The 23,793-nt window shown below is 37.1% G+C and overlaps 5 protein-coding genes and 2 non-coding genes across 9 annotated transcripts; 4 read left to right on the top strand and 3 right to left on the bottom strand.

Annotated features, from left to right (window-relative positions):
* The first annotated feature begins 195 nt into the window (after positions 1 to 195).
* On the top strand, positions 196 to 266 carry TRNAG-GCC (transfer RNA glycine (anticodon GCC)). The gene has a single exon. It is a non-coding gene; the product is annotated as a tRNA-Gly (tRNA).
* Positions 267 to 668: 402 nt separating this feature from the next.
* Positions 669 to 3,147, bottom strand: LOC113693856 (uncharacterized protein At5g01610). 2 transcript variants are annotated; one of them, XM_072051839.1, is made up of 3 exons: positions 2,759 to 3,147; positions 1,880 to 1,920; positions 669 to 1,190 (listed from the first exon to the last, which is right to left on the bottom strand). In XM_072051839.1, exons 1-3 carry the CDS (start codon positions 2,767 to 2,769, stop codon positions 820 to 822), a joined length of 423 nt encoding a protein of 140 aa, XP_071907940.1. In that variant the 5' UTR covers positions 2,770 to 3,147; the 3' UTR covers positions 669 to 819. The 2 variants fall into 2 exon arrangements, with proteins under 2 accessions (XP_071907940.1, XP_027068404.1); XM_027212603.2 differs by having other exon boundaries at positions 1,880 to 1,934; positions 2,759 to 3,128.
* Positions 3,148 to 3,955: 808 nt separating this feature from the next.
* On the bottom strand, positions 3,956 to 5,114 carry LOC113692059 (uncharacterized). Its single transcript, XM_027210398.2, has one exon. It carries the CDS (start codon positions 5,060 to 5,062, stop codon positions 4,166 to 4,168), a length of 897 nt encoding a protein of 298 aa, XP_027066199.1. The 5' UTR covers positions 5,063 to 5,114; the 3' UTR covers positions 3,956 to 4,165.
* A 3,102-nt stretch (positions 5,115 to 8,216) lies between these two features.
* Positions 8,217 to 8,296, bottom strand: TRNAL-UAG (transfer RNA leucine (anticodon UAG)). The gene has a single exon. It is a non-coding gene; the product is annotated as a tRNA-Leu (tRNA).
* Positions 8,297 to 9,488: 1,192 nt separating this feature from the next.
* Positions 9,489 to 12,047, top strand: LOC113692044 (protein trichome birefringence-like 34). 2 transcript variants are annotated; one of them, XM_027210380.2, is made up of 6 exons: positions 9,491 to 9,818; positions 10,010 to 10,160; positions 10,326 to 10,500; positions 10,707 to 10,903; positions 10,985 to 11,143; positions 11,471 to 12,047. In XM_027210380.2, the coding sequence occupies exons 2-6, from the start codon at positions 10,069 to 10,071 to the stop codon at positions 11,838 to 11,840; spliced, it is 993 nt and encodes a 330-aa protein (XP_027066181.1). In that variant the 5' UTR covers positions 9,491 to 9,818; positions 10,010 to 10,068; the 3' UTR covers positions 11,841 to 12,047. The 2 variants fall into 2 exon arrangements, with proteins under 2 accessions (XP_027066180.1, XP_027066181.1); XM_027210379.2 differs by having other exon boundaries at positions 9,489 to 10,160.
* A 771-nt stretch (positions 12,048 to 12,818) lies between these two features.
* LOC113691549 (protein trichome birefringence-like 34) lies at positions 12,819 to 14,945 on the top strand. Its single transcript, XM_027209723.2, has 5 exons — positions 12,819 to 13,222; positions 13,417 to 13,591; positions 13,849 to 14,045; positions 14,219 to 14,377; positions 14,493 to 14,945. Exons 1-5 carry the CDS (start codon positions 12,819 to 12,821, stop codon positions 14,836 to 14,838), a joined length of 1,281 nt encoding a protein of 426 aa, XP_027065524.1. The 3' UTR covers positions 14,839 to 14,945.
* Positions 14,946 to 19,315: 4,370 nt separating this feature from the next.
* LOC113691509 (protein trichome birefringence-like 34) lies at positions 19,316 to 21,461 on the top strand. The gene is made up of 5 exons (XM_027209664.2): positions 19,316 to 19,771; positions 19,867 to 20,038; positions 20,409 to 20,605; positions 20,726 to 20,887; positions 20,992 to 21,461. The coding sequence occupies exons 1-5, from the start codon at positions 19,434 to 19,436 to the stop codon at positions 21,344 to 21,346; spliced, it is 1,224 nt and encodes a 407-aa protein (XP_027065465.1). The 5' UTR covers positions 19,316 to 19,433; the 3' UTR covers positions 21,347 to 21,461.
* The last annotated feature ends 2,332 nt before the right edge of the window (positions 21,462 to 23,793 follow it).

Here is a 23,793-nt window from a genome sequence, read left to right as displayed (position 1 = left end):
ACCCTGATTTTTGAAATTCATAATTGTTTGAGAGATACAAATGTACAGTGTTGCATTGAGCACCGTGTACTGATGCATACGTCTGGAGATAATGGTAAACTTTTTTCATATTTTTCTTAAAAGAAGTTGTATCAAAATTTAACGGACTGGAAATTTAACTATTTATTATGTTCTATTTAAGCTCCTGTCCATCCAGCACCAGTGGTCTAGTGGTAGAATAGTACCCTGCCACGGTACAGACCCGGGTTCGATTCCCGGCTGGTGCATACGGAGTTGACTTCCCCTTTAGCTTATCCTGTTTTGCTACCTGCTGCTTTGCGAGATTACACCACTGGTTTTTTTATGTGGTGACCTACACCTTTTCATCTGCCGCTGCTGACTGATTATTTTGTATAACATAGGCCACTTGCGTTTTTATGCCGTGTAGTCTACAGCATTTTGTAACCGGAAATCTTTGTCTGAAAAGTGAAAACTAAATGGCCTTTTACAGTTTTGAGTAACAGGTTTGCTGTGTATGTTTGAACTATACGATGAACATGCCTGGCGGAGGATTTCAACGGTTTATCCATAGTCTCATTTGCTGCTATACACATAAGCATTCTGCAGGCAGATTTCACGACGAAATCTGGTACAACACTCCCACAATCATAGCTGTGCACATTGAATCAGAAACCTAAATGCACAAGTTTGAATTTGCATAACAATCGAGTTCAAATTCAAACTATAATTACACTGAAAGAAACATTCAAGAGTAACAAACAAATATGTCCACAATTGCTTAGCGATTTTACAATTTATGACACCACGCCTTTCTTGATATTAGAACTTGTCTATGCCGACTCCATCTCTAAGAACCTCATAGGCATCTCTGCTTCTGGTTTTCTTCATCCCAGCAGTAAAATGAAGCTTCGATCCTTCAGTTGCAATGGCAGTCACTTTCACCCAAATGAGCACCTTAGTTTTCATTCCTTCTATATCAACAAACTTTCCCTTCTCTAGATATCCAGTTACAACAGTGGAGAAACGCAAGACCGAGGAATCTTTATAACCCACTTCACAGACAGAGGGTATGAAGACCGTAAGCTTTCGTGTCTCCTCATTAAATTCATAGTTGGTCGCATCACGAGGGAAAATACCTACTGCAATATCATATTCCTTCAGTAATTCCGGCAATGGTTTTTGCATTTTCCCTGAGAAAGAACATTTATACTCGATAAGCATGAAACAACAGGGGATTTTTCTCGGGGGCAAACTAAACACCTATAGCCTAATCATTAGTAAGGCACAAATGAAGGAGATAAAGTCAGACAACCAAATGCACAAGAATGATCCAGCTTTTACATAGAAGCAGTGCTTTGCAGCAATAACCCAGACGCCAAATCTCTAATATGTGGAGACTTGTGATGCTAGCCAGGTTTTATCAAAGCAAGTCTCTTTATTGCCCAGGGCCCCAGTTTATCATCATCACTCTTCCTAAATTTTAGCTGGTCTCGGCTTACAACATTACTGAAGAACAAAATAGACAGGTAGATCACCATAACCACAACCATTACCATTCAAAAAAACTGGTGAAGACCATTTAATTCATTGACAACAAAACAACCACTATTCTAAACGTCCAAGAAATTCCAAGTTTCAAGGCTCCAGGGCCTAATTGAGTAAGCCTATAACAAAACCACAAGAAAAAGATTTTTTTTCTTTTTCAGCACAAGACAAAAGATTCTATATCCTCTTTTTGAATGTCCTAAACTCAATAGTTTCAAAATGGCCTGCCTTAGATGGTAGTTGAAAGTCAATGCGATTTGAGTTTTACCTGAAGAACATACAGGCACAATAAGCATTCTAGAAAGGAACAGGATTGTATAAGAGAAAGCCAAACCTTTAATCTTGTTCACCAACCATTTCGCTCCCCCTTCGATGCTGCTTGACATTGACTAATTAGAAAAGGGAAAAAATAGAACAGCAATATGAACATCCTTGTGTTGAAAAAAAAAATTTATTTTGCTAAACACGTATAACATCTCATTATTAACCCCCGTCTACTTAAAATTACTAAAATTTAAGAACAAGAACTCAGAAATAGCTAAAAATTCCAAAATGTTAAAAGACTGCACAGTATGCAATAAAACGTGCCCCTATCGCCGGAACAGATTTCATCTCTTTCATAAGCAGAAAAACATTAAGTCTCTATAGTTATGCTCCCTTCTCCAAGTTGCTGAATAGTTTTTCTTTTGTTTACTATAAGCATTCCTTGACTTTCTTCCATAGAGAAGATAAATCGCAACTACACACAAAAAAAAAGGAACAGCAGCAACAAGATGACCCAAACAACTTCTAAGCTAATGATAATAGTGCCAATTTCAAAGCTTAAAGGGAAGGATGACAAACACGATGACCCGAACAACTTCTAAGCTTATGATAATAGGAGCACATTAATGATTGCACAAGTTAATTAGAGGAATAATTTGTTTTGTTTTCTTAAAAAAAAAAAGAAAGCTAAAAAGAACGATTGATCATCAATACAATAATGGTATATCATGACTTATACTGGACATCACGCACGTATTAAATTCAAAATCTAATAATTATAGATCAATAATTGACTATAAACAGAAAATTTTCCCAAATCAAATCCTCAACACCTAATACCCGCAAAAGCAAAATTACTGAAATGAAGATCAGATGTAAAGGGGGCACTCGGCAAATTAGGGCTAGATTTTTGGGGGGGGGGGTGTGGTGGGTTGTGCTGGGAGCTTACGTTGATGTCATCGCCGACGGAGCTGAACTCCTTGTTGGCTTTCTGGCCTAACCAGTACGAACCAACTTTGTTCAGAATCTGATCCATATACTCTGTTTATCGACAATTACTTGTGCAGATGCGGAGAGATTTGAAGGAATCTTTGTATTGAATCAAATAGCGATAATTCAATGGGTAAACTAAATTCCCCGCTCCTTCTCTCTGAGGCGTAATTTTCAGAGAGAAAGATAAGAGGACTGGCCTTGCTGGGGGGCGGGACAGAGGGGAAGAAAAATTCGTCGCCGCGACTTTTCAGCATAAAGCGCTCGCTTTCTTTTCTTTATTTTTTTTTTCTTGTTTTGTTTTCCCCCCGTCCCAGAAACAATAATAGGAGATTGTATAGATATGATCTAAATAAACATTACACTTTGCGGGCTGATGCTATTATATTTGTTGGTCTTTGTTGCTTTTTGTTTTAGCGGTAACACCGAATCGAAGAAGTTTAAGTGATTATTTAGCTGACATCGCTGCAGTTATTAAAAAAAAAAAAAGAACAAAGGGAAAATTCATAAGAACAACAATCCCGCCTGCCGTCCTTGTAGTATTAAGTTTTACAACCTAATTTATAAATATAATCTCGATCCTAATATATATATATATATATATATATTTTTTTTGTCGACACAGGGGTGTTCGGGTCAATTTTTACGGGTCCGACTAATTCCCTGCGGTCTGGATCCGGCGCCCCAACCCGACCTAAGCACGATAAATGCGAGGAGGAATCCAACAGAGCAGAGACTCGATCTTGGGACCAAGTGATCACTAGTGGAAGGTGCTACCGCTGGATCATTCACGCGGGGACTCAATCCTAATATCGTTACTTACATTGTATTTGTGGAATTATAATTTTTTTTATCGAAACGATAGAATAGTATTGATTTATCAAAAGTATATGCAGTGCGAGCAACGATTCTATACTTACATTGTGCTAGCAGCATAGCAAATTGGGACTAACCCATTCTACATCTTGATGATTGCTTGAGCACTAAATTGAACACTTAGATCAGTCCTATTTACTACTTCTACGCAAATTAAATGGAGCGTTTGTAAAACAGGCTATTCAACTCTTTAATATCCTGTATCACTGTAGTTGTCCATCCATCTATTGACTTTTCTCGTTGGGTTTGCTGCAGCAGATTTTTTCCACGAACTCCAATGTTTATAATTAGATCACTAAAATTTTATGATTTGAAATCGTCAACTAAGATATGTGGGCATTTTTTGGGCAAGCCTAAAACCCGCGGTGTCAGATTACTACGACAAACACAACGGCCAGGCTGTGGCTGCACTTACTTTCATCATCGCAATTCGCAAACGCAAATGAAGAGATTACTGCACTGCTCAACCGGTTACTACTACACTACACTACTATTTTCTGCTGCTGCCGCTCCACTGAGGTCTAGATGTTGCCAGTGCCATGGCCGGTCCACCCTTCACCCCACACCCGCATGGCCTGGGTTTCATTCGCCAAGGCAACAAAATATCGAGGCCGCAGCCCTTCCAGGACGAATATGACCACGATTGCGTCGCAGTCCTAATAGCTCCGGAAGCTCTCCTTCTGCCGGCACCGCTGCTTGATTTAGGATGCTTCTTGCTCTTCTCATCATCTGAATTAATTAGGTCCTTCTTCAGGCTGGTTGATGATGATGATGCCGCAGCAGCCAATGCTTTGGCGTCCGGCAAAAATCGCTGGATCATAAAACTGGGCGAATGACAGCCTATGCCTTCCTCCATATCCCCATTTTCAATCCCAAATTTCCTCCTCAGTTCTTTCCAGCTGTCAACCGTCTCGACCGACTGGGCTAACGAGAATATGTCCAGCTCGTTCGACGAAACGCCATCACCGCCCTTCCAATCTTCGTGGGCCCCTACTCCACCGTCATCCTCCACGTCCCCCTCGCAACCATCATCATAGTCATGCCCCCGCTCCGCTTCACCTTCACACGAATCGCGCTTGGGATCGGCTTCTTCCTCTGCTGGAAGCCATCGGCAGCCCGGCGGTGGTTTTGGAGGGGGTATTATTTCTTCAGCGTTCTCGCCGTCGCTTTCTTCACCCCTCTCCTTGGGCTTGCCAGGGGTTTGCTCCCAAGAGAAAGGTATCCTCTCGAATTTATCCCAAGAAACGCGAACCGAATTTGCATTTTGCACATCCTCCAGTCTGTTGACACCAATAGTTCGCCTCGTCGATAGAAGTGGGGCATTTAAGTTCAGCTTTCCTGCAGGCCACTTCCTCCTATTCAGGGCTGCTTTTTCTTCTTTTTCCATGTACGTATTGGCATATGTATTAAGCGAACGTACAGGCTAAAAAAATTTTAGATGAAGCAGACGTAAGACTGGAGCGAACGATTAAAGATGAGCTGTGTCTTAAAAGAGGTAGTTGCAGTGCAGGAGATATATATTACAGCTGGAACTATGGGTTTCTCGTGCAATCAGCTGAAAAGTTTCACTTGAAACGGTTCACAGGTGATGTGTTGGGGAAGGACGTACCGTTCATGCGCCATATGTAAATTACCCGTGTGGCCAAGTTAACCTAGTACCACAACACTACATGCAATGCAAGCAAACTAGGATATAGCAGTGCAAATAGTCTTGGCCGAGTGAACCTACTACATGACATGCAATGCAAGTAAACAAGGACGACATATTGCCTTCAGTTTAACCTGACCAGTAACCTGGAGTCAAAAATCAATATGACTGTAGAAGTCCATCTCCACAGGAAGCTCGCCGTTTCTTATTTTCCTTTTCCCCTTTCCTTTTCTTTTCTTTGAACTTTGAAGAGAGTTATAGATTGCTGAGAATATTGCATCTTTAGAATAAGCAAAATGCTAAAGCTGCTGGCAGATTCCAAATATTCTGCTTGTCCAACCATAAGAAGAGTTTTTTTAAAAAAACATTGAATTTACAAGTTTTAAGACAAGAAGCAAATTAAACCATAGAGCAATTCAGGTTTTTGTGGATACCATTGTTAAGTGTAACCTCTAGTGGCTAGCCAGGATCGCTGATGGTTTAACCAGACGGAAAGCTTCTTCCTCGTGAACATGAACATGGAGGTTAGACTATATATATGCAACGCGAACGAACGTCTTCGTGCCCGTCTCTGTCTTTCTCGGCATGTTTCACTTTATTTTGCTTCTCTACCGGCCCGCACAAAGCAAGTATGCAGTATAATCTGCAGCTGTTTTCTATCCACGTCACGTCCAGTTGGAACGTCGGGTAGTTGGTGAACGTGATTACCCATTGCCATTGCCATTATGCGGCGTTGTGTATGAGATTATTGCTTGTGGAAGAATTTTTGGTCAAGAATGCATTAGCGCGGCCTTGCGTCCTTTCATCTTTGCTTTCACTTTTGTCTTTGATGATCTGGCCTTTCAACCAGCGTAACTTCTAATCCCAATTTTCGTCTCGATCGTCATAGAGCTGTAATTAATCCGTATAAACCATGGCTCAATGGGACATGGAATATTCTTATTCTTCAATGAGAATGACAGCTGGTGACTTGCTGAGGATCTCTCGGTTATCAATGAAATAACAACTCTGTAATATTCTCGGAATGAGCTAGCGTTCAGGGTGTAGTGGATCGGCCGTCTTTCGAGCGAAAGCAGTAGCAGCGAAGCAAGACGACGGCTGACATGCAAGTACGTACTTGGAGTTTGAATATACAAATTAATATTTGGAAGGCATTAATCAATTGGATCACCCAGATGTCCTATAGTGAACATGCAAGTAGAATGTCGAGGAATTGGGGGGGAAGAGGATACTTAATCAGTGCGAGTGCGTTGCGAGCTTTGATCCAAGTGAACTAGTACGAGTCCTTACTCTGCATGCTACTCGTATATACATAACGAAAGGAACGTGGAATCTATACTGAACCAATTAACATTACACTTTTTATATGCTCTTTCTCTTTTTGACCAAAACAGAAAAGGAAAAAGCTTTTTAATTAAGCGGGAGGATGGGCACCTGGAAATGGGAACTCGGGAAGCAGGCAGTACCACTGATCTTGTCTCAATTGTCTATGGCTCTATGCTTGTCGTGTTGTGCTTGATGTTTGATGATGCGTGTATATACGTATTGCCTGCTTATTTTATGGTCCAATAGATAGACTCGAGCAGTAATTAATTTGGCGTACAATTTATTTACAAAAGAACATGAAGCAAATACTTGGTAAAATGCCATCCATATACACTAGTGGGCTTGGATGTGCATTAGTTAGGCCTGTAAATGGATCGGATTTTGGTCGAAATTAAAAATTTCGAGCTCAAACCCGTACCCGTTTTAATATACTAGGTCATATACTCGATGGGTCTTGTGCTTAAGATTTTGGAACCGAGTCTCGAGTCGGGTCTAGATCCATTCGAAAAGAAAAGATTCAACATATATCATTCATTTTTTTTTAATTTAAAAAAAAAAAAAACCCCAACATGATCTCAGGATATTTAACAAAAAACACTTATATGTAACTTGTGGTGAATACATATATGGTCAATCAAGTTTGCTTTTTTCAAATCCTAATTTCTTAGATGCTTCATTTGAGATACAGGTAATTTGATTAATTTAGTAAAAAAATACTTTTGTTAATTTAGGAAAAAAAATGTAATTAGAAATATTTATATTTTATAATTATTAATGTATTATTTTATAAAATTTTTGAAGAGGGGAGGGAAGGGAAGGGATTGGGGGAGGCTTTAAGCATTGTTGCACTAAAATAATTGTTGCACTAAAATAATACGACTACTAGTAACTCAGAGTATAGTATAGTCCCGGTAATTATATTATATTAAAAAAAAGTTGAAGAATGATGCGAATCTACAGCTACAACTTGCAGCAGGGCAGGGGAGTTGATGAGACCAACCACCAGCAGCAGCAGCCTGCTTGTTGAAAAGAATAGTGCAATTTGCGATTTGACCTGTTTTCATTTTATTATTATTATTATTTTTTGGATAATGCGTTCGTATGAACTTAAAAGAAGCTAGTGACAATTTTAATGCGGGTCAAGATCTCGACAGTTCCTCTGAATTCTTTGCCAAATTTTTACAAGTATGACCTTTTCTTTTTCTTTTTTTTTTTTTTGTGTCAATCATCTAGAATTCAATACTTTTCCATAATCCACGACCAAACAACTTGTTGTATTATCCTTACGACTTGGGAGATTTTTAGTCATTTATGCGGAGAGAAGCGCTAACTAAATTAATGATAATTTGGAACGCGAAAACATAACTGATAATGTGTCGTCACAAAAGAATGCCAATCAATGCCAAGCCATCAATATGCTATAGTTTCCATTCATTTGTTTTGAAGCTTTCTTTCTTTTTTGTCTTTGGCTGAGCCTGAGGTAAATGTAATTGAAAGCAGAACAAAAACACGTAGAATGAGTCCTAAAATATGAGGGATTATTAGGAAAGCAGAACAAAAACAACGATGACAGCTGTGGGATTTGAACCCACGCCCTTTCGGACCAGAGCCTAAATCTGGCGCCTTAGACCACTCGGCCAAACTGTCTTCTGTGCGTGTAGATGATCAAGCACGCCATATATCTCTAAGTTAGGAGATCAAAAGAATTTACTGATGACCAGTTTATAGGAAATTTCAGGCGGCCAATCATTTTGCTTCTCAATAATGCGAGAGATCAGAAAAGATTATACTATCAATCATATCTGTTTGACCACTCACAGAAAGAAAGTGTTTGTTGGGCACAGAATAGAAGTGACAGTAATAATAATTGCTTTTCTATTGATAATAATTACAACCAGGCTAACACTCACAGCTCAACACTAACAGATGATTATGTCTTGCGCGTAGAAGTGATAATAATTGCCTTTTCATATTGATGTAACATTATTACAATTAACCTAACAGATCACAGCTCAATTCTAACAGATAATTGCTTTTCTTAAGCAAGATGATACGGGGGTTGCTTAATATGGAACTCGTATGAGAAAAGAAATCCACAATTTCTCCTTTTAGGCTTTGACCAATTTGTGAAGCCATATAAAATAAAAACAAACTCGCAGTCATAGATAGCATAGCATATATTTGCCGGATGAAAGTCAATGTTTTGAAAATCGAATCGGATCGGTCGGTTCGATCGATTGAATCGTAAATCGGTCATGCCTTCGATTCGATTCAATTACAAAGGCAAAAAATTAATTGAACCGGTTGAATCGATAAAAATCGGAGGTTCAACCAGTTTTTATTAAGTATTTAATTTCTAAAATAAATATTTTAGTTTTATTCAAAATTTTTAATACTAAAATAAAAAAAATTTATTAAACTTTTGAATCGGGATTGCACCGGTTGAATCGAAAAATTTTTCGATTCACTCTCCGATCTTGGTTTAAAAACATTGATGAAAGTCTAAACTGTCCTCCAATATTAAGGCTTTTAGCCATTGCTACCGATAGCGAGTCCTTAATCAGTTTGATGTTCAAATGCTCCAAGAAAATGTGTGGGGAGGGAGACCGAGTGAGCTGGGTTACCTTTACTTCAATCAAGAAGAATCAACCGCTATGGATTACGAAATTGCAACTACCCTAACAACCCAACCTACTATGCCACCCGAAACTTCTGTTGTTTCCAGTCATCAAAAGGTATCACTCCTCGAGGGATAATAACCATAATAAGTAAACAATGAAAGGATGAACATACGCGCTTATCAGACAAAACTAAGAAAACATAAATAAAACCCAGATAACATAAACTTGTGAACATAAACTGCAGTTCGAACATCCAACAACCACCAACTATTGCTTTCACTAAACAACCGGGGATGTTCGGTTCCATTCGTATCACCATATTATCATCATTACAAGTCAAGGAGCTTCAAATTAAGTTGCCAACCTAGAACTAGAAAGAATGAAGCTCTGATAAAAGGGTAGGAGCGAGACAGAGGCACCAGAGATCCTAGAGACACCGGGATTCATGCAGATCTAGCAAAAGCTAGCTAGCCCACCGCCATGACGAAGAAGCACCAAGTAATAATAAGTACTTCCCCTGCTGCAGCAGGAATATTATGGGATGTAAGGTGCAGCTTCCAATCTCTCATAGCCCTTCTTGTTGTTGCCTTAGTGGGCGGGGCCGTTTATTTGACAGCACAAAGTGGACACTTGTTAGCAGACGACCGTACTAGTAGTAGCACTAGTAATAGTAGTCCTCCTCCTCCTCCTTCCGCAAGTACCAATGACTCACCGCCTTCAAAATGCAACTTGTTTTCAGGAAAATGGGTGTACGACAACCACTCGTACCCTCTCTACAAAGAGAAGCAATGCACTTTCATGTCCGACCAATTAGCTTGTGAGAAATTTGGACGAAAGGACCTAACCTACCAAAACTGGAGATGGCAGCCTCACCACTGTGACCTCCCGAGGTTCATCTTCTGTCTTTCTTTCTTTTCTCTTCTCTGTTTTAGCCCGAGGTTCATCTAATTAATTAATATTGCATGATGCATACGTACGTACGTATTGAGCTTCTTTTTTTTTTTTTTGTGGGGGGGGGGGGGGGGGATCCTATCATCATCATCATGTTAAGAAAGGTTCAATGCCACAGCACTGCTAGAGAGACTGAGGAACAAAAGGCTTGTGTTCGTTGGGGATTCTCTGAACAGGGGCCAATGGGTATCTATGGTCTGTCTCGTCGAGACATCCATGCCTTCATCATCTCCAAAATCTATGATCAGTAACGGTTCCTTGATCACCTTCAAGGCCACAGTAAACTCAACAAACATTTTCTTAGATTCTCTCTCTCTCTCTCTTTTTCTTTTTTTTTTTGAAAGAAAACATTATCATAGATTTTAGTATATATATAGACATAGGTTATAGGTATGTATGGTGAGAGCGTTGTGATGACTTCTACTAATTATTTACTCGGAACTTTTTTTTTTTTTTCGTTGGGGTTAAATTTGGTAAATGCGAAGGATTTCAATGCATCAATTGAGTTCTACTGGGCGCCTCTGCTGGTGGAATCGAATTCGGATAATCCAGTGAACCATCGTCTACCAGACCGTATAGTCAGAGCCCACGCCATTGAAAAACACGCCCGGCACTGGACCGATGCTCACATTCTCGTCTTTAACTCGTATCTTTGGTGGAGGCAGCCCAAGATGAATACATTGTGAGTTTTTTTTTTTTTTTTTTTTTAAATAAATTTGGTTTCGAATGTGCTATATGCTCGGCCCTCAAATTCAATCCTCAGATGGGGTTCATTTGGAAATTCCGATGGCATCTACAAAGATGTGGAGATGCTCCGCAGCTACGAAATGGCACTCAAGACATGGGCCGATTGGTTGGAAATCCACATTAACCGCACGAAGACCCAATTGTTCTTCATTAGCATGTCCCCCACTCATCAAAGGTATTGTCCATTTTGGGACAGGACTAATTTTCCAGTTTCTTTTCTTTTCTTTTAATTTTCTTTCCCCCCCACCCCCCTGCCCCGTAGGAGATTTAAAACAAGTAGTAGTAGTAGTAGTTTTGAAGCTATACATATATACATAGTGTGTGTGCATGGTGGCTTGATTGATGAGAACTCAAAGTTGTCCACCACTTTGCTGCCAAATTATCAAAGAAAACTCAAATTTTTACGTAGGGATGTAAAAATGGAAAAAAAGAAATCAAATAAAGTTTCTGTACCAGTAAAAAAAATTACGGTTACCGCATGGAGTTGGTTGATGGAGCGCAGGGCTGAAGAATGGGGCGAGTCTGCGGGTGAAAATTGTTACTCGGAGACGGAGATGATCGGGAAAGATGAGTATCAGGGTAATGGATCGAATCCGGAGATGATGCGAAAGGTGGAAGCCGCCATCAACGACCTTAAAAGCAGAGGCCTGACCGTCCGACTGATAAACATCACGCAACTATCAGAATATCGAAAAGAAGGCCACCCTTCCATCTACAGAAAACAATGGGAGCTTCTCACCCAGCGCCAAATTTCTAAACCCTCCGCTTATGCAGATTGTATACATTGGTGTCTCCCTGGAGTTCCTGACGTTTGGAATCAACTCCTCTACGCTTACATCTTTAATTCATCATCTCACAACACAAAAATGTGATCCTAACCAAATCCAAGTTTCCCTAAATTTCTTTAATTCTAGATCTTCAACCTAACTTGCACCTTTTTTTTATTTTTTTAAAAAATTTTTAACCTTTAAGCAGCGCATGTTTAATGTAAAATTAATTGTGAATATTCTGAGGAATCAATTTGGGTTTATTATCATTTGCAACAATATATTATACGTTATTCTTCTCTTCTCGGGGCAGGGAAGTCTAATTCGTAATTACCATCCAATCCTTCTTATTATGTCGCAGTATTATTCTTATGTGCCTTTTTTTTTTTTACCTTAACTGTCGGATTTGATTGACCCTGAATCTAGCGACGGGGGACTTTAAGTTGACCCTAGTAGTAGTAACTTTTATAATATCCACCCAAAAAAAATAAACTAAAAATATGAATTGAGATGCTAAAAAAGTATATATTTGCTAGGATTTTCCACCCTTGAAACAAGATTATGAATTTACTATTGGATTGCAATGATAGTTGTGGAAGGTCAATCTTGAGAGAGTTATCCTTTCAACCAATGGTTATCGGAACAAAGCAAAACGGCATCTATATTTCGCTAGTAAAACCAAGAAAACAAAAAGGGTCTCGTCTTCTACTTTTAGTGCAGCAAAACCTTTTGCATGATCCAAAATTACCAGCAACCCGCGGGTACTATTGTGGGCTCAGCATTATGTACACTAATGGTGACAACGAGATCTGGCTTGATTTTCTTGGTGGAAGCTAAGATGGAAATTCTTCAACCAGTTTTGGTGGTTTCTGTATTAAGTTGATTTCATTAGACGCGTCAGAGCAAATAGAAGTTAATGTATTTAATGACTTTCCTTGTTCTGATGATCTTTTTCCATCTCCGAAGTGTATGTACGTAACGAAGCGTTACATTAATTGTTCCCCTTTTCTCCACTTCCCAAATCCCACCTCCTCAAAACTCTGCAAACAGGTTCCACCGTTCCAGTATTAATTGATTAGGTCAATGTATTTTGGTTCAAGGGACATGCCTGTGCGTTTGCTAAGGCAGGAGATGGCAAAGGAACAACCGCTTCTTCCTGGTTCATGGTGGGTAGTAGGATGTAGCTTTCGTTATCTTGCCATTTTCCTCCTCGCGATATTGTTTTCCATTGCTTTTTATTGCAATAGAGAGGGCAGACTATTTCAAAGACGACTTGAAAGCTTTTCTTCTGTACAAATCCATGGGGTCTTAGCCTCAAACTGCAACTTATTTGCCGGCACGTGGGTTTATGACAACAAATCTCTTCCTCTATACAAAGATTCGAATTGTTCATTCATGTTTGATGATTTGGCTTGTGAAAAGTACGGAAGAAGGGACCTGGACTATCAGTACTGGAGATGGCAGCCCGATAACTGTGACCTCCCGAAGTATGTCCTCTCCCTCCAGATAAACCCGAAAAAAAAGAACCCCTCTTTATATATATATATATATATATATACTTGGCCATAATATTATGTATTCTACATTCTTCTTGTTGAATTTTTTCTGTTCAATGCCACTATTCTCCTGACTACTTAAATATATGATCGTATACTCTATATATGTATGTTGCGAACTATAGATTTGGTGCCAAAGCACTCCTCGATAAACTGAGGGATAAACGGCTTGTGTTTGTTGGGGATTCCTTGAACCGGAACCAATGGGTTTCACTTGTCTGCTTAATTGAATCATCAATTCCTTCGAGCTTGATGAAATCAAGAAGTTTAAAGGGAAGCTTGTATAGCTTCAATGCCAAAGTAAGTTCGTAGATTTGCTTACATCTTTGTTCCCCATCCACTTGACAAACCCTAATCATGTTTACTGTTGCAGGATTCACTCAACCTGTATCTTTTTTCTTCTTTTTTTTTTTGTAAATTTTTTGATCCAAGAGGGTTACGCCTGATACAATTATATGTTTTGTATGGCAAAATTACTCATTCATCAATATTATTACGCAGGCAACAGTAAGTCTAACTTTGAGTTTTTTTTTTTAAATAAAAAAAATTGAATGAAGGAATATAACGCAACAATTGATTTTTACTGGGCTCCGTTGCTGGTCGAATCAAACTCAGACGATCCGTCCAACCATCACTTGAGCGATCGAGCCGTTAGGGTCGAATCAATTGCAAAGCATGCTAAGCATTGGGCAGACGCAGATATTCTCATATTCAATTCTTACCTTTGGTGGAAAGTGGCCACCATGAAGGTCTTGTAAGTGGAAAGAGTATATACAATGATTTACTAGTATTTTTTGCATAATACGCTGGAATTTGAATACAGTTCTGAAATGCGGGAATATTCCAAGTGTTGCTCAATTCTCTAAGTAACACTATAGCATAGTAGGGTTCTGCATGTATGGTTGTGACTGGTGTTACACTGTCCAGTCAGGAATCCCTTGAAAACTCGACTGCAGTCTACAAAGAAATGGAGTCTCGGAAGTGTTACGAGATGGCCCTGAAGACATGGTCAAAGTGGGTGCTTGGGAATGTGGACGGTAATAAAACGCGATTGTTCTGGATGAGCATGTCGCCGCCTCATACCCTGTACGTATCAATTACTAGTAGCAAATTTTGGGATTGAGAGTGAGTTTTGGGTCTCACAAATGCAGTGTATATATTACTATTATCTTTTGCTGCTGCTAATCTGGTGTAGTTGCAGGGCTTCGAATTGGGGCAGGCCCCATGATGAGTTAAAATGCTACAATGAGACGCAACCTATCACAAAAGAAGAGCTCCGAGGAAGCGAATCGGATCCTGAGATGATGCGTTTGACGGAGAGGGCAGTTGAGAGCTTACAAGGGAGAGGGGTGAAGGTAGATCTCCTCAACATAACTGGACTCACGGAGTACAGAAAGGACGGCCATCCAACAGTTTACAGGAAACAGTGGAGGCCTCTTACCCAAGAACAATTAGCCAACCCTTTAACTTACGCCGATTGCACGCATTGGTGCCTTCCCGGCGTTCCTGATGTCTGGAATCATTTGCTTTATACTTATCTTGTCTAATAATTCCTATCTACTGCTACTACTTCTACTTCGTATGTAGCAGCCTTTTGTGATAGATGGAGAGGTACAGCAGATATTGGTATATTTTGAAGATATTAATGATATTAGAGAGAGTTTGGGGATAATGGAGGGAGAGTTTTCAATCAATCGGATATAATGTTATACCGTCATCTCTCCCTAAACTTTTTCTTAGCCAAAAATGATAATCTTTTACAATTCCGACGATCAATTATTATTAAGTACAGAGCTATAGGTGTTAATTAATAGACTAATAGTGGGAGGTTTTACAGTCCTTTTTGAAATAAGTATTTTTGAGTTTTAGATTGTAATAATAATTTCAAACATTTGAAATATAAATAACTATGATCATACAAATTGAGAGAATAATTCACAAAAAAGAATAGTAGAATTTTTCTCAGTAGGTACTTGAGGTATCAAAATGGGTGATTTGGACAGATTTGTGTTAGTTAAAATGGATAATAAGTATAAGTGAATGAATCCATTTATACCCCTTTAATTAGATAGATATAACTGAATAAGTCAAAAAATAAATTGGATAACCCAATTACTCATTTATAACCTATTTATTTTAACTTTTTGTAAACTCATTTAAATTCATTTTTGTAAACTAAGTTATCAATTTATATCACCCTTTGTACCCATCATTAGCTTTAAATATTTACTTATAATGTTCAATAAGCCTAATTGAACAATACTATTTAATAATTGAACAATAAGAGTATAAAAATTTGAACTAAATACTATAAAAGTTAACATAAAAATTTAATCCAAAAATTTTGAACTCCTAGCATTTTTTTGGTGTGTACATTTAAAATTTCATTTTGAAAAGGCAGAAAAAGAAGCTAAAATTTGTCATAAATTGGTAATGCTAAAAAATAAGCAAGTTAACAAATTATATGAAAATAAAATCAACAAATAATAATAATAATAATAATGAAACAAAAATAGTTGATATCATGACAAAATGAAGAATCTGAAGAAAAAAAAATGGGTAGGGGAAGAGAGGAGGTTTGCAGAAAGACAATTCTAAATGGGTTAATTAGATTTGATGGGTTATCCAATAATATAAATCTAACATTAGATTTGATGGGTATTATTGAATAACCCATTTATACCCATATGCAAAAATTTAAGATATCAATATCCATCTATTCATGGATAAATACAGATAAATCATATTTATATAAGTCGTATTCTCATCCTTATCTCTTTATTTTGTCTCTTTCCTACGTGGCTTAACGACAGGGCAAGTAGGTGCAACGCGCTTTATGAGTTAACCCCCTAATAACCTACGCTATTTTATCCCTCTTTTTTCTCTTGCCTTTACAATTCTCGATAATCCTTCCATAATTATCTCTTCTATTCTTTCACCTTTTTTTTCCTTAACCCTAATCATCAAGCCTAAATTTTCTGGGGATTAGTATAAATAATTTTGAATTATGTTTTAACTATCTCTCATCTTAACTCAAAAGTTCAAAATATCAATTCAAATATTAGATTATCTTTATCAGATTATCACTATCACAGATACTCTATACTTTTACTAATATATATGGTTCTCAATCTCATCACTTTATCAAGCAGTGAAAATGTTTACACTTTCCACCAATTTTTTTGGAAAGTTTTTTTTTTTTTTTTAACTTCAATGCAAGGACCGGATTTGGACTTTGTTTATGCTCACCGTATGTGGTCTGTAATTTCCTACACCTTCTTCATAATTTGGTCATTGAATTTAAATTTTCTAAGTAAGTCTTCAAAAGTTACAGTTTGGTTTTTATTTCTGGCAAGGTTTTTGTAATTAATTGATTATTTCAACTTACGGATTCACTCTTCAATTCAAGTAGAACACATATTGCTTTTTGGTTAGTGATTTAAAAGTGGCCTTTTAAACTATGTGTTTTCACAAGATTTTTTAATTGCCTTTGACAATTTATTAATTATCTTCAACAATGTACTAATTTTTTTTTATTTTCTAGGTTTCTAGGGTTAAAAAAATTTTGTGCAGTTTTCAATGTTTTTTTTAAGACTTTGGTAGAAAGCTTCTAAAGAACAAGAAGGTGTCATTGATTACATAAATGACAAGACATCAAGTTCATTGTCATACAGCAGTTTACGTCATGCAATATACATCAGATTATTTAGATTTTTTATATTTTTGACTTAAGAGCAAAATACATCTTATGTTTTCATTTTGCTTCTATTAGCCGTGAACAGATTTAGAAGGTTGCTGTGTTCCTATGACTTAATTGATTCTGAATTCTAATCTTTTATTAATATTTCATTCGGCTTCTTTTCTTTTCACATTAATCTTTAAGTCATTTATATTAAGTACCAAAATTGATGTTTTGGTAACAGGTTGGCCATTCTTTTGTTTACAGGAGATCAGCCAAGATTGATCTTGCCAATTGTCAAGTTTTTGAATGTTATCATATTGTCGAATATGTGTCTTTTTTTTTTGCATTTTTGAATTATTAATCAATGAATTAAATGTTTAAATTTACATTATAAGACTATTTTTGAATAACAATGTGCACATAGTAATGTATTTAAGAAAGGTTATAATAGATTATATAATAAGTTTGTATTTTATGCAAATATTTTTATGAACTACGCTAAATAATTTATTATTTTTAAACAATTTCCATTCAATTAATGAGTACAATACTAGTTTAGTTAAATGGTTTTGTTTGCCGCTTAAATTTGTCAAGATTAATTGCTTCGTCGCGTGAGGTTTTTAATTCTTGTACGGCTGTGTTTATCAACTTTATTGTAGCCCATAATTAGATGGTCTTTTCGGTTAGGCCATAATAAGATGAAAAGTCATTCCATAATTATTATCAAAGTCTGTTTTGACTCTTCTACTTCAAAAAGTTCTCTGATTTTGAATGCTACTCCAAATCTCCCTCGGAAAAAAAATAATAAATAAGTGGTACTCAAGAGGCTCCAAAGAATTTCTTAAATTTTTTGCTATATAAACTAATTGATTTCCCAATTAGTATCTACCTTTCTCACTTCTTCTCTAAAGATTAATATCTCCATTGAAGTTCTACTTTATGTATAGTGCTTTTTGTCCCTTCAAATTAATAACATGTATAGTATCCATTAGCAACAGATGAGCTGCATGTCAAAAGAAACAAAGAGCCAAATACCATTATTGGCTCTATATTAAATGGAAACAACGAAGCAATACTGATCGTGCGTATAAATTTTATGAAGTAGTGTGCTTAGTATGTTGCAAATAAAAAAAAAAACTTCATCTTAAAATGAAAAAAGTGTAGGAATACGACCCACAGGATAAAACAATTCAAGGCAAAATTCAAAGTCAAAGAAACAAGTATTGCCGCGGAAACGAAAATCGAAGGAAATAAAAGGCAACGACAAAAGACAAAAACAAGCAAAGCTCTGAGGAGCCACCGATGTATCTTATTCTTCTCAACTCACGGCACACAGGACCAGGCTACAAGCAGTGGTATATAGACCACTTAGTCTCCTAAAACTTAGCTTCCGAATCACGAAGGGAATCTATTAAACAATTGGACTTGGACCTAAAAACCCACTACCGACTAGAAAACTAAGACCAACAATATAGAAATTCACTAATAATAATAATCTTGATTTAACTACTACAAAAAGAAATAGTAAAAATATTTCCAAAACCAAACAACCATGTGGTCTCTACTACGTTGATGTTGAACATGTGAGATTAACATAATCATACAATTCCATTGTTGATTGCTCAACGAATCCCACCTCTGTTTTTTTTTAGAAAAAGTAGTAAGTAAATAAGAAAGAATATCAGATGACTGGCAATTATACATTGGAAAAAAGACCGGGCGGCCCCCTTTCCTCCCGAATCATAATATATTAATTCCCTGCCAACTTAATTAATTCCCATCTGTTATGCCTTAAACATAAACGAACAAAATGTATCATCAAACAATAATCTTTAGATCATATATTTCTTCTAAAGTTTTTCATACTAAAGCAGTTTGCAGCAATCACGTTTTAACTAATAGGTGCCATGCACATGCACAAGTATCTTTTTATTGTGCTTTTACTTTCCGTGAGAGCCCGTAGTAGTTAGTTATTCAAACTTGACATCCGCCGCGAGACTGTGGGAGGTCATTCAGAACCCGATCGCTGGCTCCAGAACCGGTGGTGGTTGTGGTTGTTGGAGAGGGGGGGGGGGGGGGGGGGGAGGGACGGCGGCTCAGGATCGACAACAACAGCTGCGCGGATCTGTCTTGTCCTTTATAAGTGGTTTTGTTTAATCAAGGTTCTTCTGATTGACAATGAAGGTCAAACACAATGGACAGTTGATAGTTTTGTTTTAACAACAACAACAAAATTGACTTGTTTATTCTGTTTTGAGCTTTTAAACTGCTCCATTTGATAGATCGGCACCGAAACACCATCTTTAAGAAAGAGAAAGCCAGTCGGGGCATTTCAAGCTTGAGGTGGCAACCATTATTTATGTCCTTGAATGTTTGAAACAACCATTGTCTGTCTTCAATCTTGAGTTGACAAGAAAACAAGCTTGCAAAGAAAGTTCATCTCTACTGTGAAGAAGGCAAATGGCAGGGTCTGGCATAGTTCCAGGAACAGGGAGAATCGGGTTACGGTTGCATTCTCTCGCAGGCTTTCTTTTAACTGCCTTGGTCATTACTACCTTCTATTATCTATCAGGGGATAGCACCGGCCCAATCCTGGAAGATGAAACTAAGAGTAAGAATTCATCTCCAAGCTGCAATTTGTTTTCGGGAAAATGGGTTTACGATAACAAGTCTTACCCCTTGTACAAAGAGGGAGAATGTTCTTTCATGGCTGATGACTTTGCTTGCGAGAAATTCGGCAGAAAGGAGTTCAAGTATCAGCACTGGAGATGGCAACCCCATGATTGCGACCTTCCAAGGTCATTCTCTCTTTCTCATTGCTAGTTTAGGGTGTACTAGGATTCATCCCCTTGGCATGTCCGATTTACTAGAGATTTTTATGTCTTGTTTGAAGGTTCAATGCTACAGCATTGCTGAACAGGCTGAGGGGAAAGAGACTTGTTTTTGTTGGTGATTCTCTGAACAAGAATCAATGGATATCAATGGTGTGCCTGCTTGAATCATCAATTCCACCATCCTTGAAATCAAACACCTGGAAAGGCTCGTTGATCACATTTGAAGCCTTTGTAAGAAGATTTCTGTCTTCATTTCCAATATCATCAAACTAGTTCCTCATTTGTCATGTTCTGGTTGTATTAATTTTCGTGGATTTGGTCGATTCTAAGTTGGCAAGTTAAAAGTTTTGTTGGAGTGCTGCTTAACCAGAATCTGGCTAACATCTTTATCTCTTACTTTTGTGTTGGTTATGTCTTTTGTCCAATTTTACGTTACATTAGATCTTGGACCACGGAGATGTCCATGTACATAGCTCGCGACATTCCTTTTTTCTCTCTCTCTCTTTTTCATTTTTCCCCCTCTATAAATATCTCTCTCGTGTTTCTTTTGTAATAATGTTCAATATCAGCAGTAACTATTGTTTGTCTAACGGTAATGAAGGAATATAACGCCACGATCGATTTTTACTGGGAACCACTGCTGGTGGAATCGAACTGCGATGACCCTGTGAGCCATCATGTTCTTGATCGAATTGTCAGAATTGAGGCAATTGAGAAGCATGCCAGGCACTGGACTGATGCGGACATACTCGTCTTTGATTCTTTTATGTGGTGGTTGCAACCTGAAATGACGCTTTTGTAAGTGCACTCATTTTTCCAAAAAAAACAAAAAAACCAATAAACGTCAATAGATTCTCAAGGTTGTTTGGGGTGCATGGTGCTTTGTAAATTGTAATCGTAGTGGTGCTTCTTGATCAGGTGGGGATCGTTTGAGAGCTCTGATGCAATCTACAAGAAGGTAGGGAAGAGACTGCGCGTCTATGAGATGGCTTTGCGAACATGGTCAGATTGGTTAGACATTCACATCAACCGAACCAACACAAAACTGTTCTTCATGAGTTTGTCGCCATACCACAAAATGTAGTAATAAAGATGCACAAAATCTCTGCGACTTACTTTCTTCACGAGGCGTCTAAAAAATAAAACATTCGAATTTGACAAGAGGCTATCAATTTAAATTACAGGGCTGAAGATTGGGGATCATCTTCAGGACAAAACTGCTACAATGAAACAGAACCAATATCGGAGGAAGGTTACCGGGGAAGCAGTACAGATCGGGGGATGATGAACATGGCTGAAGCAGCGATACGTGAGCTGGAAGGAAGAGGCTTGAAAGTGCAATACCTCAATATAACGCAGTTATCTGACTACAGGAAAGATGCTCACCCATCCATCTACAGGAGGCACTGGGAGGCTCCAAGCAAGAAGCAATTAGCCGACCCCAGGAGCTATTCAGATTGTGTACATTGGTGCCTTCCAGGGGTCCCTGATGTTTGGAACCAGATTCTTTATGCCTACGTAATGTTCGATACCCGATGAATTCCATGCTAAATTAGAATAGGGCCCCGGCCCTGGGATCCTCCAATCTTGTAGTATTATATATAATTCCTTCTCATTTCTATACGAGGTAACTATTAAGGACTATAGCCCTAAACTGATATCATTGTCATGTAAAGAGAAGTTCGTTCGCACTCAAATTTTATGTGTAAAACTTCTGATGCGCTTTCTAATTCAAGTATTATTTAATTTTGTATTTTAATGACTCTAGAACAATAATTGACTAATTGTACTGCCATAGTAGAGACATCTCTAAGATGGGAATTGTTAATTTAGGGGATGTGAAGGTAGTTGGGAAGCCAATCGTTTCCCGGGCCAAAAATTTCATCACGGGCCTAGGGGTGTGGCTGCTGGTCCATCATTATTGGCTACGTTCTTTTACGATGGCTATTGTTGTCAATTAAAAGAATTCGCCATCTTTATGTCCCTTTTTTTTGTTTCCCCGGGTGAAGGAAGGGGGGGGGGGGGGTGTTAAGGCAATGTTGTTAAACTCGAATTGGATAGCGACTCGGCTAAATTGCTGGATTAGAGTTCAACTGGTCAGATCATTCGGATTGTTCTAAAAAATTCGCTGACATCAGCATGATGTCATAATTATTTTATATATTAGGGAGGGACAGCACGCGTGACGCGCGGGAATTTGGTGCTTGTGATTCAAGATAATTAATAATTATTGTTTAATATTTTGTAGTATAGGAACTGAAATATGATGATTTTATCATATAATTTTAATAAAAAAAATCATAAGTTACATAGTGAGTCAATAAAAATAATGTGCAATAAGACATCCTTATCGTTATACTATATAAGAATCCGTTGTGATCAAAGGTTATGTTTGAATTTCAACTGCAAAGATAAGGGCAGTTTGAAAATGTAAGAATGTTTGAAGTGCAATTGAAAAGTATCCAAAGGTCTCTTCTAAAACTTATCTAAGATGATAAAACATTTTAAAGTATCAATTGGACCCTTCATCTCTCGAATCTATATATGTTCGTGAAAGATCCCTCAAGCAATGTTTCTGATTTCTCTCTTGACTTAAGTTCAACCTGAATTATCAAGTCAAGTTTATCCATCAATCACTTTGCGTCCAATCTAATTTAAAATAATTTTATTGTTTACTAACTATTTATATAATTTGGTGGGTATTATACGACTTAATCACATATTTCTTACAGAGATAATAATGCCCAAAAATGATAGATATATAAGAAATTTAAGTGGTCTTTTTCAAAGTTTTGTAGAAATTATTCAGATTTGGTATTTTTTGCTAGGGGCATTTCTTTATAATTTCATACATAAGTTCAAATCTGTATAATTGTTAAAGATCTGAATTGAAACTATCTTGATTATAAAAAATTGGTGCAAATAATATTTTCTAAATTTGAAATTGTAGAAAATGGTAAGTAAAATCAGAAGAAAATCCTCATATGAATTCGAATTGCAAACTATAGGTAGAAACTGGTTAATGATATTTTTCAATGTTTACTTGTATAAGTATCCAATATAATATTTCTACTTAATTGACTCGTTTGAACTATGGATAATAGTTGCTTCAATTAAATCAAAAAACATTATTTATCATTGTACAACATACAATTATGAGTAAATGAATTAATACAATGCAATCAAAATGGTGCTGTAGCTAAAGTATTTAAATTCATCAAGTTTCACTACAAATTCTTTTACAAAGCATAAAATAGCAAATTTTTTATATTTGAAACTATATGAACAGTATAATACAAGAACGAGATCATAACATGGAAAATAAATAGAGTACAAATGACATCTTAGTACTATGTAGCATGATTAATTTTCTGTTTTAGTTTCAATGAAGTACAAAATTCTAAGTTAATAAATTTTACAATCATAACATTCCCAATTAAAATAAACACAAGCTGAATCCCAAATCATATTACATGAAAAAATAACTACTTGAACCATAACTGCTGAAATGTAGTCAACAGATCCCTAGAGTCAAGAATAATAGAAGAAAGTTCATGAGAAATAAGGTTATTTGACTTAAATAAAGAGATAATACCTTGGCTAAGGAGGAGAAGATGATAAAATTACTTTTCTGATTATTTTAGAAAGTAACAAAATTATCTCAAATTGTATTTTGACCAGAGACAGAATCTTGGGAATCTACTAAGAAAAACAATATAATTAGTCAGTTTTTGGAATTAGAAGTATCAAAAGGCAAACTATATGGAGTTCTTGAATAAACCAATCATCAGAAAAAAAAAACTACAATCGAATAAAACAAACCCCAAAAAAACTACAATCGAAAAAGATAAATCCAAAGAACTCATCTCAATTTAAAAGAAAAGTTATGCATTCCACCAAATATTTAATAGCCATAATAAAATCAAGGAGGTGAAACCGAAAAAGAAAAAAGGGTATCGGCTAAACATGGGGACATAAATATGATA

The sequence above is a fragment of the Coffea arabica genome, chromosome 6c, assembly GCF_036785885.1.
Source record: "Coffea arabica cultivar ET-39 chromosome 6c, Coffea Arabica ET-39 HiFi, whole genome shotgun sequence".
Lineage (NCBI taxonomy): Eukaryota > Viridiplantae > Streptophyta > Magnoliopsida > Gentianales > Rubiaceae > Coffea > Coffea arabica.
This window is presented reverse-complemented; position numbering and strand designations above follow the sequence as displayed.

Excerpts from the sequence above, each read along its gene's own strand:
- LOC113693856 (XM_027212603.2), bottom strand. The coding sequence starts at position 2,845 with ATGGATCAGATTCTGAACAAAGTTGGTTCGTACTGGTTAGGCCAGAAA. Across the intron at positions 1,935-2,758 it reads CCGTCGGCGATGACATCAAC|TCAATGTCAAGCAGCATCGA; the intron begins GTAAGCTCCCAG and ends TTTTCTAATTAG. Across the intron at positions 1,191-1,879 it reads GTTGGTGAACAAGATTAAAG|GGAAAATGCAAAAACCATTG; the intron begins GTTTGGCTTTCT and ends GTTCTTTCTCAG.
- LOC113692044 (XM_027210379.2), top strand. The coding sequence starts at position 9,751 with ATGACGAAGAAGCACCAAGTAATAATAAGTACTTCCCCTGCTGCAGCA. Across the intron at positions 10,904-10,984 it reads CAGCCCAAGATGAATACATT|ATGGGGTTCATTTGGAAATT; the intron begins GTGAGTTTTTTT and ends TTCAATCCTCAG. Across the intron at positions 11,144-11,470 it reads ATGTCCCCCACTCATCAAAG|GGCTGAAGAATGGGGCGAGT; the intron begins GTATTGTCCATT and ends GATGGAGCGCAG.
- LOC113692059 (XM_027210398.2), bottom strand. The coding sequence starts at position 5,062 with ATGGAAAAAGAAGAAAAAGCAGCCCTGAATAGGAGGAAGTGGCCTGCA.
- LOC113691509 (XM_027209664.2), top strand. The coding sequence starts at position 19,434 with ATGGCAGGGTCTGGCATAGTTCCAGGAACAGGGAGAATCGGGTTACGG. Across the intron at positions 19,772-19,866 it reads CATGATTGCGACCTTCCAAG|GTTCAATGCTACAGCATTGC; the intron begins GTCATTCTCTCT and ends TCTTGTTTGAAG. Across the intron at positions 20,039-20,408 it reads TGATCACATTTGAAGCCTTT|GAATATAACGCCACGATCGA; the intron begins GTAAGAAGATTT and ends ACGGTAATGAAG.
- LOC113691549 (XM_027209723.2), top strand. The coding sequence starts at position 12,819 with ATGTATTTTGGTTCAAGGGACATGCCTGTGCGTTTGCTAAGGCAGGAG. Across the intron at positions 13,592-13,848 it reads TGTATAGCTTCAATGCCAAA|GAATATAACGCAACAATTGA; the intron begins GTAAGTTCGTAG and ends AATTGAATGAAG. Across the intron at positions 14,378-14,492 it reads ATGTCGCCGCCTCATACCCT|GGCTTCGAATTGGGGCAGGC; the intron begins GTACGTATCAAT and ends GTGTAGTTGCAG.